This window comes from Anarhichas minor, unplaced genomic scaffold, assembly GCF_050575085.1.
Source record: "Anarhichas minor isolate MPS153535 unplaced genomic scaffold, ASM5057508v1 ptg000040l, whole genome shotgun sequence".
NCBI lineage: Eukaryota > Metazoa > Chordata > Actinopteri > Perciformes > Anarhichadidae > Anarhichas > Anarhichas minor.
In genome coordinates, this window is record NW_027466486.1 from 2,685,011 (window position 1) to 2,703,237 (window position 18,227).

The window sequence follows — 18,227 nt, forward strand, 5'->3', positions numbered from 1 at the left end:
CCTTTGGATGTTCGGTTATTTCTGTCTCGTCACAACTTAAAAGCACTGACTTATTTAAATGATTTATTGAGGTCTTCCGTAGGACATTGGACTGATTTAGCTTGTTCTCTAAACGACACAAGCGCCACAAAGTTTAATAAGCGTCTTTCTAAAGTAAGACTGAATGTACGTCTGTCCTCTTCGGTGACTTCATCAGCCAGTTCTGGCTCTGTCAGTCTTTGACTCTGGAGGAGACAACATGTCTGTCTCCTTTCAGGTCCAGAGACACGTTTTTTTTCAAACTTTTATTTATGCAGGGAGAATGTTTGCCAAAAGTGGAGGGCTGCGGTCGCACCGGTCAGCTGCCCGGTGTGAGCGTGTATACACAAACAGTTGAACATGAAGCTCAACTCTACAGGAGCTGTGAGTGCAATATAAACAGTAGTTACTGACGGGATTTTGAACCAGTGACCAGCTGGTGTGGAGCCCACTTCAGTCTCTGACCTTTCAGCCACTTCCATCTGCGTCCCCTGAGAGCAGGAACACAGTCAGTCACTCAGTTTCCACTGACATTTCTAAATATCAGTGTGGAGTCCATGACGCACTCCTCAGCACTAACAATGTGGTTTGGAAGGAGAATTTAAAATTAATGAATAAATAATGCTCCTCTCACTTCATGTCTATCACAAAGGTGTCCTTGAGCAAGGCACTCAAACGTCAGACGGCGCTCAGTGGCCAACAGTAGTAAACTGTGGTCGCACTGGTCAGCTCCTCCCAAGGTGTGAACGGGGTGTTGTTGACACAGAACACACGTCTTCAGTGAAAACACAACAGCAGTGGTGTTTGTATACAGTGTGTGAGAGCGGGCTGTCCTGTTAATCTGTTACAGATGCAGGTCAGTCCAAGTGTCGCGTTGAGAGGAACCAGGCTTTGGAACAAGCCAGGAGACCTCAAGAGTCCATGTTTATCCCAGAATGCAACGAGGATGGAACATTTGCTCAGGTCTGTCTCGCTACCTCCACAGTTTTTCTTCCTCTTTATCCTTCACTTTACCAACAGTCTCTCGTGAACTCTCCCCTTCACATCACCCAAGAGATCAGTTTCACTTCACTTAAATAGAAAATGTCTATTGTGCTCTTCACCTTCTGTTAAATACACCAACTAAATCATGTATGTTACAAAGCTCTGTGTGTTTTACCTTTTTGCATATGCAGGTCCAGTGCCATACTCTGACAGGTTACTGCTGGTGTGTCACCAGTGACGGCAAGCCAGTGAGTGGCTCGTCTGTGCATAACAGGACCCCGGTGTGTTCAGGTACTGGGGGAGGGGGGGGGAATCAAGCCCGGCAACCTGTGGATGAAATGTTTTTCATAAGAATCTCATCTTAACATCGGCAACACAGCTTGCATCTGTTCTGCCTCGGCACTGCTCACGTTGGTGATTAGAGTTATTTGTGCAAACAGCTCAGCTCTACTTCAGAGTAATGTCGAACAGGTTGTATGACTTAAACTCCTGTAGAAGGGTTGGATGTTTCCCGACAGTTCTTTATTAGGGTGGAGGGGCAGCATAACGAGCATTTAAAATGTTTCAATGGTGGTTGCCTTTGTAAGATGTTGGAGCCAGCAGTGCTTGGAAGCCAAGTCACTGAGGTTTGAGCCAATTATCTTTCAGTCACTTTAGGAATAGGAGTTTTTGTCACAATTCAAATACAAATGTTTTTAATATATAGGCTTCAGTTCCTTATCAAACAAAAGAATCAGAATGGATGCAGTGCATCCGAGGCAGAACCTACGTCTGGGCCTTCGGGTTACAGTTAAAGAGGGTCTGTCTTGCATACTGTGGGCACATGTGTATTACATGTCATGTGGTATACAGCAGGTGCAGGGTCAATGAGAAGGCTAATGGCCATACATCCAGGGGCCTCCCGCTCCCCCCCCCCCCCCCCCCCTCGTCTAACTGCTCTCAGCAGGCCGGAGGAGAGGGAGCGGCGCTCTGAACACTCATCCTGGATGGGAACACTTTATGATAATCACCATAATTTTCCCTCAGAAGATAATACACAGGGGTCTTTGCCAAAATTGGATTGCACAGCCACAAGAGCATATGGTGCAAATTTTGTGTGGAGAGTGTGGTGAGAGCGGTCGCATGCCCCTCTGAAGCTGCTCAACAGACCGCCAGAGGCTTCCCGCTGCCTCCGTCTTATCCTCCCTCAATTTCCTCGTCTCCCTCTCTCTGCCTCCTTCTCTCTGCATTTCCCCACTTGTGCCACTAATCACCTGTATGGTTTCTCTTGGCACCTGCTGAGTTGCAGTCTTTTCAATAGAATCAGTAAATGGAGCATGGTTGCGTATCCATTCATACAAAAAAAACAAAACTCCACACTGCTTTTCCCATTTACTCTTCTGTGCACAACAGGACCCTAATGTCTATTTGGTATTGGTGGAAAAACAACCATTAACCATTAACACTCTGTAAATTAATTAATCCATGAATCGTTTCAGTAATTTTTCAAGCAAAAACGGTAAACGTCTATTGGTTCAAGCTTCTTAAATGTAGGAATAATAGGCAGCTTTTCTCATATGTGATGGTAAATTAAATAACTTTAGGTTTTGGAACATTGCTTCAACAAATGAAGCACTCTTAAGACGTCACTTTGGGCAAGTTGTGATGGCTGTTTTTCACTAGTTTTGACAAAGACCATCCAAATTCTCAACAATCTGCAGATTAATAGATAAAGAAAAGCAGTCCTAATGTATTAAAAAAAAACACATATTTCATGAAGAAATTAATAACTTCAGTGAATTTTTCCTGCCCTCCATCAGCACTATCAATTTCAGTAGTCCAGGTTTAAATAAAGTTGATTAAATTCTGAAATGTAGTTTATGGAACAACAATGTCTCCAGCAGTCTCCTTTCTGTCCTGCATAAGATCCAATATCTTCATTGTTTCTTGCAAAGGTATGTTTGACACTGGGACCAGAATCTGGGCACAGTAAACCTGAACCTGTATACAGCTGCTACAGTCGTACCTACCCAACAAATAGCCTTTACTGACATGCTCAGATGCCCCCGTAAACTATGACCCAAATCAATCATCTCACATACATTTGCAGGAAACTTCCGTGAATTTATGGGAACTCATGCTGGGACAAGTGGATTGTCAGGTAGTAAATTTCCTTCCAGTTGCCTTTACTCAAAATATCTCCACTTTGCCCGTTCATTGTAATTGGTTGCACTGTCTAATCATTTCCCCCCACGTGCATCCATGCATGCATGACTGCTTGCATGCGCCAAACCAGAATGATATTTGCAAATGTACTCCTTAATTTTACTGCATATCCACAGATGGTGCAGATCACACAGGTTTGCATTAGTCAGCAATAAAATAACGCAACGGGCCTAATGTTTCAATGTGTGCCTGCTATCATGTACTAACAGAATATAATCAGCAAACGTTGTCTAACTAAGTCAAGATGTCAGTGGGTTGGGTAAAGCGTGAGAGTTTTTCTGTTTAGTTGGAACAATCACATTTACATTTTAAGTGTTTCTTTTTGTTTCTAAAATGGATAAACAGCATTTTGGAATCAAAGTCTTTAAATGTTCCACAGGAGTTGTTGCTGCTGTCTAGTCTTCGCTTTGTACATGTTATGTTTTTTTTTTTCTTTTTTTCTTTACAGGGTCAGTAACCGATAGACCACCCGGGCCACCGAACTCTGGTAGAAAAGGTGAGCTGAGATCGGCTGTAAGTCTGTGTGTGCATGCGTGCGAGTGTTTCCATTTGTATGAAAGACACAGAAAGAGTTCAAAATATCTTTTGACCTGGTTTTGTTCCGTCTGATCCGTGCAAAGTCCATATTTGTGCAGAGCAGAAAGGTACATGACTGATGTTTTACTTAGTGGATTTGGATTTAAATGCTCTTTATAGCTAAATAATACATCTTAAAACTAGCATTTTTTTCTTTGGCATGAAAGCCTTACCTTCATATTGGATCTGTTGCTGAAACTGTAAATTATAGAAATTATATAGAATGACTGTAGTTCTACAGCTTTCCTGTGGTTTCATCAAAGTAATTCAATCAATTGAACAAAACTGAAGTGAAAACTAATGCAAAGATTCTTTTTAAACCCAGAAGAGATGGACAGCCTCTCAGGGTTTCTTTATTATTAAGCACTTTAGTTGTTTCCAAACCGGGATGTTGTTCTATACAGGAGAGAGTTCTTGTTGACGTGACAGTCAACTTAAGGGTTTGCTGTCGATGCTTCCATTAATTGTTTTTCCCCCCCTCTAGCAGTTTGTAGCTCACAGTCCAGACCTGGATCAAACAATAATTGACAAATACTGTAAGTTACAGAATTTGTTTTAACATGCAGCTCAGTCTACATCGAAATTGGAAATTTTAGGAAGTGTAAAAAACAAGATCAAACAAATACTGGTGCTTCTTTCTGACTAGTGTTTGACCCAGGTTTGCACTTGTCTGAGACCAACGCAGTAACCGCTGTATTTTGTTATTCACAGTTTGACCAGGTCAGGTCAGTTTGTCCTTCTGATTTAAGGACTTTAGTGTTTGTAGAATGACTCCAATTCTCTGTGGTTTGCTGTTGATCACATTACTTCCTAAGGAATTTTCCAGATGCTACGACACTGCACATGGGTGAGTATTCTCGGTAGCTGAATTCACAGCATTAACTCAGATCCATTACAACTTATCGATTTCTTAAATAGGACATTGACTCTTCTGTCCTGTGCTACACTGTAAAATGTAATGCATGGGCCATTTTTAAATCAAATTTGACTGAATGTTTTTTTTTGTCTGATAGCAAAACTCAACCTTGTTACTGAATATGAACAGTTTTCATTCAGTTGTGTCATCCTACGTGTGCGAGTGCCAAACACCACAAATGTTTGTTCTTGTTACACTGGGATCAAAAGATACAGTAGCAACTATCACACATTTAATGGTATTAGGATATTTCCTTTTTCTCATACAGTATGACAGCTGTGGAAAAATGTTAGAACAGTGAGAATATGCTGTTAACTGGTTTGTAAACACATTTCATCAATATGTAGTGACACATATGTAAACTAACAGATTAAGACCACTTCATAGTAACTTGTAAACAAGTTTTGGGTGCCAAAATGAGAATATTTATTGAGACAACACTATAATTTGAAAATTTTAAATACTCAATTTGATCAAAATCTGATGTTTTTTCCCCTAAGCCAGAAAACTGACGATGAAAGTAGGGCTGTCGCGGTGAAGTAATTTCCGCGCCGTCATGATTGGCTCAACAGCTCTATATGCGATATTATTGCCTCATTTATATTTTTTCTTGTGCATTTATCCTGAGTTTAGAGCAATTTAAATAGGCATTATTGTTAGGCTATTATTAGATATATTGTTGCTTTTTAAATGACACTTTTCCAACAACTCAACGCTTGTTTTTTGTTAAATACAGAACGCAGAAGGGAAAGAAAGTTCAGAAGACGCTCTGCACCTCATCACGCTGCTGCCGTTTGTAGCATAGTGTAAACATGCGGCGTATCCGATGCAAGAATTACAAAAATTTAAAACGTGAACATAGTGGTTGTGGCTGTTGCTCGTCATCTCCTGTGGTTGGCTTGTCGATAGCGCAGTATTGCAATATTGTGGTCATCGCGATAGCTCTAGATGAAAGAAAGAGAATGACAAATTATTCAGCCTGGGAGCAAAGAAACTTGGGAGGGATTCATTCATTTGAATTGTGATGAATAGTCGTAAATATGGTGATACAGTGATCTTTAAAAATACTACTGTTTTATACACTATGTGGTTAGTACGTTATGTGGTTAGCATGTGGCCAAATCGAACCGAGAACCTCTGTATTAAAGAGGTACTGCTAGAACGCTTGTTGGTGCTTTTCTTGAGAGTATATAATATTCATCTATTGCTGCATATGCTAGAAACACACCTGAATCAGGATCAGGTTTATCCTGAGGGTGATGCTGAAGGAAAGACCATGAGGTAATCATGTGTTCATCCGGGGGAAAACCGAAAATAGTTTTATTTTGAATGACATGAATATCGAGAACAAATTTAGGCAAAATGCGGACATGTCAATATGAGATGCTTCGCATGGACCATTGAGTGAGTTCGAGGGTGATTTTTGGGGTGGAGCCAGAATAATGATCAGATCGTCACTCATTGGAAATTACCCTTAGAGGACCACCAGTATCATTGCCCAACGTCACTTCATACACCGGATGAGCGTTTTTGTGCAGACCAACCAATCAGACGACGGACCGAATCAACATCCGCATCATCTTATTTTGAAACTCAAGAAAGAAGTTCACTCTTCTTCACACTCCTTCCATTGTTCAGAGGTCCGTTCACCTCTGTGTTTGGATTGGTTGTGAGTGAGCTACACCTGCACTGCACTCATGCAGGTCCTGTGATGAGGAGGGTGGTCCCCTCATGTGTGTGTGTATGCGAGCGTATGCATGTGTGGTTTACAGTGTGATTGTGAGGAAGTGTGCTGAATGTGCAGCCTGATTGGTGTTGTGAGTGTGTCAGTGCGAGAAGTTGATTCATGTGTATGTGAGAGATGTGGAGCTACATGTGGATGATCGTTCTTCTATTATTCTGTCTCTCTCTCTCTCTCTCTCTCTCTGTCTGTTTTTCTATCTGACTTGGCCGGGCCATGTGCAAATCCCAACCATTCAACAGTTATGGAGAGTAGATTGTATTAACCTCAATAATGGTAGTCTCTTTCCGTTTCTTTCTCACCCTCAACCCAGATGATGGCTCCAAGCCCACACCCACCATGGAGACTCACGTCCCCCTTGAGGGTGACGGTAAGTCTGCTGTTATTACTCATCCACCTGTAACTCGGTGCTAAGATCGTCCCTTAGTTCGCTGAGGTGCATAGGATGTTGTCATAGCGTTTCGGCTCACCAGGGTTCTCCTTTATGTACTTTAAACCTGTTGATCCTCAGATTGTTCCGACACCTCAGCGAAGCTGCAGTGAGTCAAGATTTTAACATTCAAACTCAAGACGCCATCTCTTAAGAATGCCCTGTTATATTAAATGGAAAACTCCAGCTGTTGAAAATACCAGATGACATATTTGATGTTTTTGGAAAAGCTGGGATCTTGACTGCAATTTAAATTTTGGTTTTGTGGGCAAAGCTTGGCTGTGCTAGTGAGCTACTGGCGGATCGTGGCTAAATAAAGCTTAGCTGTGGTACATTCTGTGACGATCATCTAAAAGTATGGAAGTTATTGATCTGTCCTCTGTCATCCTGTCATTGCAGAGATAACTGCTCCAACGCTGTGGATAAAACAGCTGGTTTATAAGGAGAATAAGCAGAACAGCTCCACTTCCAGGAAGCAAGGTGAGACAAAGAAACTCATCCTTATTCTGAGACCTTTACGCATTAATTCTTCCTTGATATGAATCTTTAATAACACTTGAAAATGGTTTAGAACAATAGGGCATCGAGTCACTATCAACGCAGTACCCATCGATTGCCAAAAGAGAGCCGTATCAAACACAAGTGGAAGTTTAGCGTGTGGGAGGCCAGTGAGGGATCACATCCCTTAACATATCACTGCTAAACCCACCTCTCCTTCCACCCACTCAAATATCACCCATGCACTGTTTTCAGGATACAATTATTAGCCTCATATTGATATCGAAGATGAAAACTACACCAAAAAAGTAGGCTAAACCCTAACTATAGTCAACACAGTGAAAGTATCAACTCGTCTCCGGTGTAACCGGTTTCAAAGCCACTAGTTTAAGATGAAATGTAAAACAGTTTGAGGACAGCGCTGTGCTGCCGGTATTATGTTTCTTGTTTTCTTTCCTTCGGTGTAATTTGTTTAGCTCTCTGTCTCCTTTTCAATTACGTCTCGGCATGTTTACTACCCTCTGGGCAGCTGGACGCCTTTCGCGCTTCTGCAGCAAGTCAGTGAGTGAATGTGATGGGGGGAGTGTGTGTGTGTGTGGACACATTGGTTCGCCGTTATATCGATTGATGTTTGTCTTTTATTAAAAAGTCTGCAGAATGTGCATCTTTTTTTTTATTTTCAAGTTAATTTATTCAGTGTTCTGTTGTGTTTCGTCTTCTAACTTGTCACTGTGGTGAATTGTTTTAGAGCCCCACAGTTAAGGCTAATCATTTTTTTATTTCACCGATGTTTTCTGAGGATACACAGGTTTTTGAAAATGAGCAAAATAGTTTTAACTTATTCTCAATCAAATGTTGTGTCACCAGCATCAATATGTTATAGTAAGATTAGTCTTCAAACTCATTGGTCAAACTTCATGTTTATCAGCATCTGCACATATGAATATTTTGAATAAACATATTCACCTTGTCTGCACGTTATATATTATGATGCAAATTGATCTCTCTACCACACAATAGGGTACACAAAAAGTTGATTGTGGTATGGGCCTTTAGAATGATGGCGATGTGGCGGGGGGGGGGGGAAACTATATTCAGGGCAGCATTAAAGATTGTATTTTAGATGAGAGATTCACTGTGACAGCTCTTTGAATCTTCTGTGGAAACACAAGTTTCCTGTTTCCAATTAGCATCCGGTGTACGAGCGACAAGGCCGACTGAGGGGGACATGTCATCACGTTTGAGAGAAACATGAGCAATGTGTGTGTCTGCCACTGCATCTGTATGTGATTGCATACAGTATGCGTGTGTGTGTGTGTGTGTGATTTTGGATGTGTGTATCAAAAGGAGATTCAATGCCTGTGTCTGTGAATATTTGTGTGTTAGTGAAAGAATGTGTGTGAATGTACGCATGTTCCCGAGTGTGTTTCAGAGTTTGGCAGTAATAAACAACAGCTAAGTATTGCACTAAGTTAGGATGTTATTGTACTTAAGCATTATACATTTTGATAGACCTCTCTACTTTTTCTCCAGTCCAGTAATTTATGATAGCTGTAGTTACTACAGTAGTTACTTCAAAGATTCACATTTCCCATCCAACATAAGATAACCTGAACATATCACTAATATAATACATTCTTTCTTTTGTCCTTTCTTTCCTGCTCTCCCTACCCGGGTACTTTCTTTGCATTCTCATCTGATTTGAAAACATTCTAGTCACAGAAACTTTCCTGCGATATATATATTTACAGTATTTTTCTCCCTACACGCTGGAAAACCTGAGTACTGAGAAGGCCGCCCCCCTCTGTGCACACAAACTACCTTATTTAATTTACTGGCTTTCTGGACACCCCATAATTATGATTTAAAGTGATGCGGAGATTGTGTTAGTGAAACGTGTTTGCTTGGGCAAAGCGATGCAAAGATCATTTTTCAAAAGGATGCCTTGTTGCCAGACTTTGACATGCTGTTGTTCCAATGCTGTAAGGAGGGGGAAGCGCTTTGTCGTGCAGCTCATTTATAAAAGTGTGGAGAGAACCAGAAACTCGCTACCCCCCCCCCCCCCCCTCCCCCCTTGCGGCGAGCATGATTTTGAATAAAAATCTGCAGTCTTAAAAAGGGATTTTAATCTTTATTTAAATACTATTAGGTTTAAGGCAGCTTGAACCGTTTTACTTTTCAGCACGATAAGCGATGACAGTAACACGTTGGTACCGAACAAGCTAACGAATGATGTGTTGAAAAGTAAGACAACTGTGTTCAAAATGACGTAATCATTTTGTGAGTGAACTCTCCATCATCTCTGGTTTTGTTTCCCTTTAGGTCATAAACACACATGCACCTACATACCCACTCACAGAGTTCCCCTGTTACTAATACTTCCGCTATTTTAACTGCAGAGAGGGTTTGCTATAGACAGTATTGCAGTGATTACCCCACAGCTGAAAGCCATTGGAGTGAAGTGAAGAGGAGAGAGCTCCGGGTGGGGTGGGGGTGGGTCCAGAGAGGGAGGTATTAGGATAGAGAGAAGCAGAGAGAGAAAGAAAAAGAAAAGGAAAGTGAAGGCAGGAGACACAAACGCTTAGAGAGGTGGGAGGAAGGGATTGGAAGAATGATAAAATGTGTATCATAAAGAAAGACACAAAGAAATTTAACAAAGAGAAGACGATTTTAAAATAGTCTTGGTTTGGAGCCTGGATGACGAGGGCCAAAGTGAAAGACTTGAAATAAGTCTGAACTCATCAAAGATACTGCAGATGTTCATCTTTTGCCCATTATCAGTTTGCCCTGAAGAAAGGTTACCACAACAACGAGTTCCTGACATCCACTTGTGTGGGCTCCCTTTTGTTTTTCAGGACAATATTTGTTTTCTGAGGGTTTGTGTTTCTAATCATTCGTTTCCTTCCAAGGGAAGAGAAATACAATTGAAAAAGAAACAAAAATAAAAAAATAAATAGAACAGAAATGCGGATATCCAAGGCAGGCAAAGAAGTCGTAGATTCAATTTCAACTCCACACAAAACTGAGGACTACATTACCAGCGTCCAGCCACTTTCCATTTATATGTATGAAAACAATTTTCTTTTGGGATTCCTAGCGTCTGGCGCCAGCATAACCTCTGTATAATAAACACTGCTAAATAATTTGGATGTGAAGGAACCTTGGCGAGGACCAGAGCCACGGCACAGCGCTAAGAGCACTTGAGTGTGAGTCTTCGCAGGAGAAAAACGTCTTTGGTGTAGGCACACGTTTAGTTCTCTGTTGGCAGCCATGCTCAGGAAACATGAACACACACACACACACACACACACACACACACACACACTTCCCAACCTCCTCAGGTCTGCTGAACCTGCCACCGCCATCATCTTCATCCTAATTCATTTTATATATATATATATATATATATATATATATATATATATAAAGAGAAAATTACGTGTACTCTTAAAGTTACATTGATTTATTTTTCTCGGCCATTGGGGGCAGCACAAAAAGCTAAAAATTGCTTCTTACACAGAGAGCATATATATATATATATATATATATATATATATGCCAACCCTTTTCACACACATGCAGTAATTTGATTCAGTGTTTAATAGACAATTAAACAATATGCAATAGACAAGTTTTAACTTTATCATTTTTATGAAGTAAATGTTGATTGCACAATGTAAAGGCTTAGAATAATGACACCATCGACGTTTAGATCGGTTCCCTTTAAGTCCGGCTTTCACCATGTAATTATGTCAGCCACAGGGTCTCGATCTTCCGGGAAAATGAAGCCTCGAGAGCCGCCGATGCAAAATGTATATAACTTCAAATTCTTACAGCTGTTTCTTGCTTTGGACATTAAACCAGGCTGCTAGCGGTAGCCATGTTGCTACCGCTAGCAGCGTGAAAACAAGCTAGCAGCTCCAAGCAACTGTGACGTACTGCACTAGTTATGCTTTCGTTACTTGGATTGTGTGCGCTACCGGCACAAATGGCTACTAAATGGCTCTAATGAGCTTCAGGATGTGAAAATACCATTCTGAAAAAAAGGCTTGAAACGGTTAGTGTGACCCTCCTATCGTACCTCAATGCTTCACAGAGCACTTGAATGTAAAATGAAGACTGGATCAGGAGCGGTAAAAGCACACTTCATCGCCATGCTCACAAGTTTAGCATGCAGCTCTGTTGAACTTGGCTCAAGAGTGAGCGATGGACTAAATGGATGTGAATGTAAATACAGTGTGGTGGGACAAGGTGTTGCAGGAGCATCTCTCGAGGGCCGAGAGGCTTCTGTTGAAGAATTTGAAATGACAGATCGTGGTGGGAAACAACTTCCCGATACAACCTGAGGAACGACTAATAAAGGTTTTATGGCATGATCAGTCAAACTTATCGCTGTATACAGAATATTTGATACAGCTTGGTAAGGTTTGCTTGTGTCCATGGTACACACACATGGTGGTGGATACCAGCCTTTCTGACATAACGCCAGGTTACTATTTTTTTACATCTTCAATTGAGATCCACTTAGTTGCTTTTTCTGGTGCTTTCACCACACGTCTTAGTCAGCAGATGGAGTTCTCTTAGTTGTCACAGAGATGGTTTAGTTGCCATCTGCTTACCATGGCATTTCTGTCATGTGATAACATGTTGTTGTATATCGTTGTATATACAATTTTGTACTATTTTGTACAATTTTGTACTGAGCTACAAAAAAGCTTGTAAGAGGACCGTGAGTTAAGATTTTTATCTCAAATTGCTACAGTATTCCCAAGGCCAATAATTAACGTGCATGCTCAAAATAGCCACATTTAACATTGTTTAACAATGCGGTGGATGATGCCTGACAGTCAGTTACATCATGGGCCAATAGAAAGCCCTAAATATGGTCAAGTTGCTCTATAAAGTGACCTGAAGTACGCCTTTTACCAACGAGTAGCTGGCCAATCACAAACAAAGGATTGAAATCGTGATGTTAGCTCCAAATAGTGACTTACACCAAGTAAAACATACAGAAGCATACCACTATAAATGATTTTTTTGCTGTGACATGATTACCCTGAATCAGGTTTACGTATAAACGCCTTGGTTGTCTACATTCTTTAATCTTATCCAACACAAACTGTCTATTTACATCCAGTCAAGTTAGCAGCATTTAAGAGTGGCAAAGTATGTGTAGGAAGTAGGTTGAGGTAGATGAAGCGGTCAAACTCAGGGTTTTTAACCAGAAGCCTATTTACAGTTAGTTGACTTATTTTCTATTTCGCTGTTGTTATTTTCAGTTGTCAGTCGCAGTTTGGTTAGGTTTAGGCAACAAAACTACTTGGTTAGGTTTAGAAAAAATATACATAGCCTACAGTAGGCTACATACATGCATACAGTATCTCATGTGTGCCCGAGTTGGGTGCAAATAGCATTGTTGGATACCGACACCTGGGTGCTTATAGCTTCTGCCTTATCTTTTTGTGTGTTTCTGGTTTCCCGATTGTGGTGCCTCTGTATTGAGTGTGTTTCTCATGGTTTTAGAGAAAGTTCCCTCTTGTGACCAGGAGCGACAGAGTGCACTGGACGAGGCTCGGCAGAATCCTCGCGAGGCCATTTTCATTCCTGACTGCGGGCTCGGAGGCCTTTACAAACCGGTCCAGTGCCACCAGTCCACAGGCTACTGCTGGTGTGTTCTGGTGGACACGGGACGGCCCATTCCTGGAACCTCCACCAGGTAATATCCTTTATTATAAAAATCTCTTAACTTTAACTTAAATCAAGCAAGACTGAATACTTTAAATTAAAGTGTGGTTACTACATACAATAGGCACAGTAGTTTGCTTTAAGGAGTCTCTCATTTTAAGTCTGTGAATTTTATTTTAACTACGACTAAGAGTCTACAACTATGGCAGCTCTATGAGGCTTTACTGAAGTGCGTTTCTCAAAGCTAAATGCTAACATCAGAATGCTAACAATGCTCACAATAGGTTGTGACCATCTTAATTGTGTGTGTTAGCATGCTAACATTATCTAATTAGCACTAAACACAGATTACAGCTAAGGTAGATGGGAATTTAATTTAATTTTTTATTCCTGATGATTGTGCAACATGAAAAGTTAAGGGATCATCAAAGTCATTAGAATGAACCCGGAGGGGAACATGGATTTTGTGACTAATTTAATGGCAATCCACTTAAGAAACATTACACTCAAAACAACAATTGTGAATCTCTTGTTGGCGCCAGAGTAAAAGTAAATTATTTACCAAAGTCAGTAGGGTTCATCCACTGGGAACCATGAATGTCTGAAAATCTCGTTCATTTCACAGGTATTGAGATATTTAAAATGGAAGAAAGTTTGACCTTCCGGTGGAGCTAGTGGAAAGATCAGGGAATAGCCAAAGTACCGTATTTTCCGCACTATAAGGCGCACTTAAAAGCCTTTAATTTTCTCAAAAAACGACAGTGCGCCTTGTAATCCGGAGCGCCTTATATATGGATCAATTGGTTAATTGGTTGATCCATACTGGTTGTACACGGCGCTCTGTCAAAATGTTTCAGTACGACTGGTAAACTACAAAGCCGCACCGCGGTAAACACCGGTACTGTGCTTACTCCTAGTCCAACACCACTTGTGTGTATAAAGACCCCAAAATGGCACCTTTCAAGAGACACGCTTACGACGCTATTCTATTCTATGCGCCTTATAATCCGGTGCGCCCTATATATAAAAACAGTTCTAAAATAGGCCATTCATTGAAGGTGCGCCTTATAATCCGGTGCGCTTTATAGTGCGGAAAATACGGTAACTAGGATTCATCCACTTGGCATCATGGATACCTGTACCAAACTTCATAGCAATCCATCTAATAGTTGTTGATATATTTCAGTCTTGACAAAAATTGTGGACCGACTTTAGCTAACGGCTAAAATCTATTTTCAATGGCAATGGTGAATAAATGATGCCCATTGCTCATGTTTTGGTTGTTTAAAAACCTTTCATGGATTGTATCTGGAACGTGACTATTACAACTTGAAACACAGTGACGGATAAAGGGAACGAGATTGGATGTTTAAAAAAAACTGTCGGCATGCACCGGTAAATAGATGAGCTGTTTTTGTTTGAGAAGAGGCATCATCATTCTCTCACTACAAGAGGGTTTATGTTTTACAGGATGAGGCACAGACTATCAGAGAGAGTTGGTTTGTGGTCTTACTATATTTTGAATACAGGACAATGCAGGTTTACTTCTAAATCAATAAATAAACGTGTATTTGATATTGAAAGCCCCCAAAAATACTCAAATATATCACTTACACAGACCAAATTCTCATCCGCATTTCAGAGATATTGAATGACACCATTGAGGCGATTATTTCTTCACATAAGAATTATTTATTTTTTGGTCTAGACCTCATGTCACTCTTCTGAATTTCTTTCCTCTGGACAGAAATGTGCATACTCATGCATCAGACATCTCTTCTTGGATCAGTGGCTCTGCAGACTGAAAAAAGAAATGACAACTTGCTTTTACTTTGAAAAAAAGAAAAGAAAAGAAAGGCAAACGAGACACACATGCTCAATTTTCCATCCTACATGTCTGCAAGAACCACTGATACAACGGCCAGGAGAAAACGAGTCATGCATAATGCCGAGCAGTTTGTTATGACTCTGAAACAACTCTTTGTGCATGTCAAATCTAATTTAGAGAAGCTAATCACTGTCAATAATTCTTTGCAGATCAACAGTGAATACACAGATTAAACAGCAGTAGGTTGTACAGTAGTTTCATGAAGCCAGAACGGTGCGAATGCGTAAAGATCCTTGCAATGAAGAGATTAAGAGAGCATGTTTTCATAATGAGGATGGACAAAGATATTTCTCCGGCATCAATAATGTCTCCTGGTTTTAAACTCCAGCTCAGATTGTTCTGAGGCCTGGAAAGGAAAATCTTTTGTTGTGTTTTTGTCTTCAGATAAAAAGGTTTTTTAAATCTTTTTTATCAAATTGGACATCATGGACGAGCCTCTGTTTTGCTTTTGCTGTTCACACATTGCTAAGAAAGGTTTATTCTTTCCTTCTTCTGTCTCATGCAGCCATGTCCTCTCTGTGTAACAGGTACCAGACGCCAGAGTGTGACAGCGCTGCGCGATCTCGCATCTCAGACGCTGAAGATCCCTTCCAAGGCAGAGAGCTGACAGGTTTTTTTTTTCTTTTTTTTACTTTTCACTGCAGTTCAATACATTTTGGGGCTTTGGGGACTGCAGAAATATTCTTGGATTCATTTTATTGTCTTATTTTTTAACAAATGAGGAAGCTTTAATATTCAATAGCAGTCCTTGTTATGATAATAACGAGACCTAGAGAAAAAAAATCCAGTTCATTACTGGTGTTTGCTAAGCCTAATGGCTCTTTAGTTACTGTTGCTATGACTTTCAAGCTTTCTGATCTCGCACGACACATGCAGTTTACGATATTTTGGGGCAGATTAACCTTCTAAATTCTTAGTAGGTTTTTGGCAAAAGCAGCTTGTCATTTCTAGCTAACCCTGCTGGGCTTACATACGCTTGGACCAGAAACACAAAAGGTTAAATTTATGCTTTATCGTCCACATTTTCAAACTGTATGTTTCACATTTACCCCCCAACAATAGATTTTTGTAAGATGTGGATTTGGAGACGTGTTTGGCAAACCAAAAGCTATCTCGGATAACGATGTTGGCTGAAGTTGCTGGAGTGTAAACCTTTTCCAAATCCAATTAAGAGCGGGACAGAGCTGCCAACGTTACCCTAAAACACTGATAGCATCAACATACAGCGGATGTGCTAGTTTTGAATGGGGGGGGGGGGGGGGGGGGGGGGCTTGGCAGAGGTTCACACTGGTTAATCCACTTCAAAACACCTTTTTCTTCCGTATTTTCTATTTTGGAAACGCTTTTTAAAAAGTGTATATACGTCCATCTCTTTTAGTACAGCTTCAGCATGCGGCGGAATCCAAAGCTTGACCTGCTGTGTTTAGTTAAAAGATCAATTGATAGGATCGTAGCTCAGAGACTTTTTTCACCTTCACACAAACTGACCAGATTGAGGGTTTGGATTAAGAATGGTCTAACGCACACTTTGTGCCGTTGGATTCCCTGGCAGCAAAGATCAGAGACCAGAGGTCGACACCTCGGCTCATACTCCTCTGCCCTTGTTACTGCTCACTTAGTTTAGCTGCCCTTGTGTTTCCCCATTCTTTAAGGTTGCATTGTAACTCCATCTGGTGAGTTTACAGAGTCGAGCATGACTCCTGACTGTGCAGCAGATGTGTGACATGTTTTATGGAAAGTGCGAGTGTGCTGGTGCGGCTGTGGGGGGGCTGCTGGGGGTGTTGGGAGACCACAGGGTGCTGAGTGGAGATATTTTTTATGTACTGGAGAGGGATGCTCTGAACCAACACAACAAAGCAACAACACTTCATGGTCGTCACATGAGGGCACGAAGAGAGGAGAATGTCTATTAACAGCGTGCAGCTACAGGTTCAATCCCACTGCACACAAAGTGGCACAATACCACCTCTGTCAGGAGGGCAGATAAGAGCTCCTCCCCCGAGACCAAAGGCTCGGATCTGATAACTTCTAGTTCAATCAGTTCAGGAACTGTTTTTTTGTTCAATGTCATCCAGTCCATCAACAAATAAGTTAGTCAGATGTGACACACATCCACATTTGCAGACACCCAATGCAGAAATGCAAACAGAGCTGTGTGTGTGTGTCTGCTCTCCTGTCTATGTCAGTTTTAGAGTATATCAGGGATTAAATGTTGACTAAACCAGCTGCTTTGTGATCAGTTTATAAAGAGAGAAAAGATCATTATGTTTGTGAACCCAGCTTTATCTGGACAAAAGTTTCTAATTCATTTTTCTGTAAGCAGAAAAGTAGGAACTTAGCTCCAGAATTGAGTTTGGACCTAGAAGCAAATGTCGTGATCCCAACCCGACAAATGTTTGCTGTGTTTAGTTGATGATTGATTAATGTGCTAAAACAGCACACACGTACTTAATCATTTCTGGCTTTTCTCTATATTTGCTTTTGTTCGTGTGAAATGAATAGTTGTAACTCTTACAGGCGTTAAAGATAATTCAGAATAATCTCTGTACTTGAACCACCCACGTGTTATAAACATATGCAACCTGTGAAGATGTGCAACAGTTAAACTTTGCTTTCTTTTAATGGTTTAAAAAACAAAAACAAATTTGATGACCGTGTCGGAGTTTAATGTGTTTAAAGATCAAATCCAAGAGGCTCAGAGCCTGTCGGACGCTGCCAGACGTCCCGCACCACGCCACATAGGCGGCATACAACGTAACGGTTTGCGCTTCATAACACCCCAATTTAACACTTGGATTACGGCACAGCAAGGCAGTGCTGCTCAGAGCTTGTCATGTCCTGGAAATGCTAATTGGATTCACCTGGCGGCAGCAGACCACCTCCCACAGAACCCCCTGAGCCGGCACAAAGGGAACGAAAAGACATGAACAGAGCAGAGAACAAGGAGGCCACGGACGCTCGGAGAAAGGGGAGGAGGGGATCGACTGAGAAAGCTTGAGCGAAAGACGGAGAGACTGGGGGGAAAAAAGAATGAGAAGATTAGTTTACTATGCAGCTGCGTTTGAAGTTTCCCTTTAAGAGACACAATTAGGAGGGAAAAATTTGCACTGGTTTAGCGTGCTATTAAAGGCATACATCTGGGCAATTAAAAAAGAGGTGTTCAGAATTGTGTCATAAAAGTTAACAGGTCTGCACTGCTCAACACAACTCTCATCACCGCGCACTTCTGTTCCGCCTCTCGACATGTGCCTCAGCTCTGCTTTTCTGAGCACTTACAGAACAGCCA

General features: G+C 41.1%; 1 protein-coding gene across 1 annotated transcript in view; it reads left to right on the plus strand.

Moving 5' to 3' along the window:
• smoc1 (SPARC related modular calcium binding 1) overlaps nt 1-18,227 on the plus strand; it is a 40,790-nt gene that overhangs the window by 15,125 nt on the left and 7,438 nt on the right. Inside the window, 10 exon segments of the mRNA XM_076108007.1 lie at nt 869-981; nt 1,194-1,293; nt 3,092-3,142; nt 3,656-3,703; nt 4,271-4,319; nt 4,599-4,630; nt 6,754-6,810; nt 7,270-7,350; nt 12,892-13,084; nt 15,469-15,551. Coding sequence (XP_075964122.1) covers nt 869-981; nt 1,194-1,293; nt 3,092-3,142; nt 3,656-3,703; nt 4,271-4,319; nt 4,599-4,630; nt 6,754-6,810; nt 7,270-7,350; nt 12,892-13,084; nt 15,469-15,551 — 807 coding nt within the window.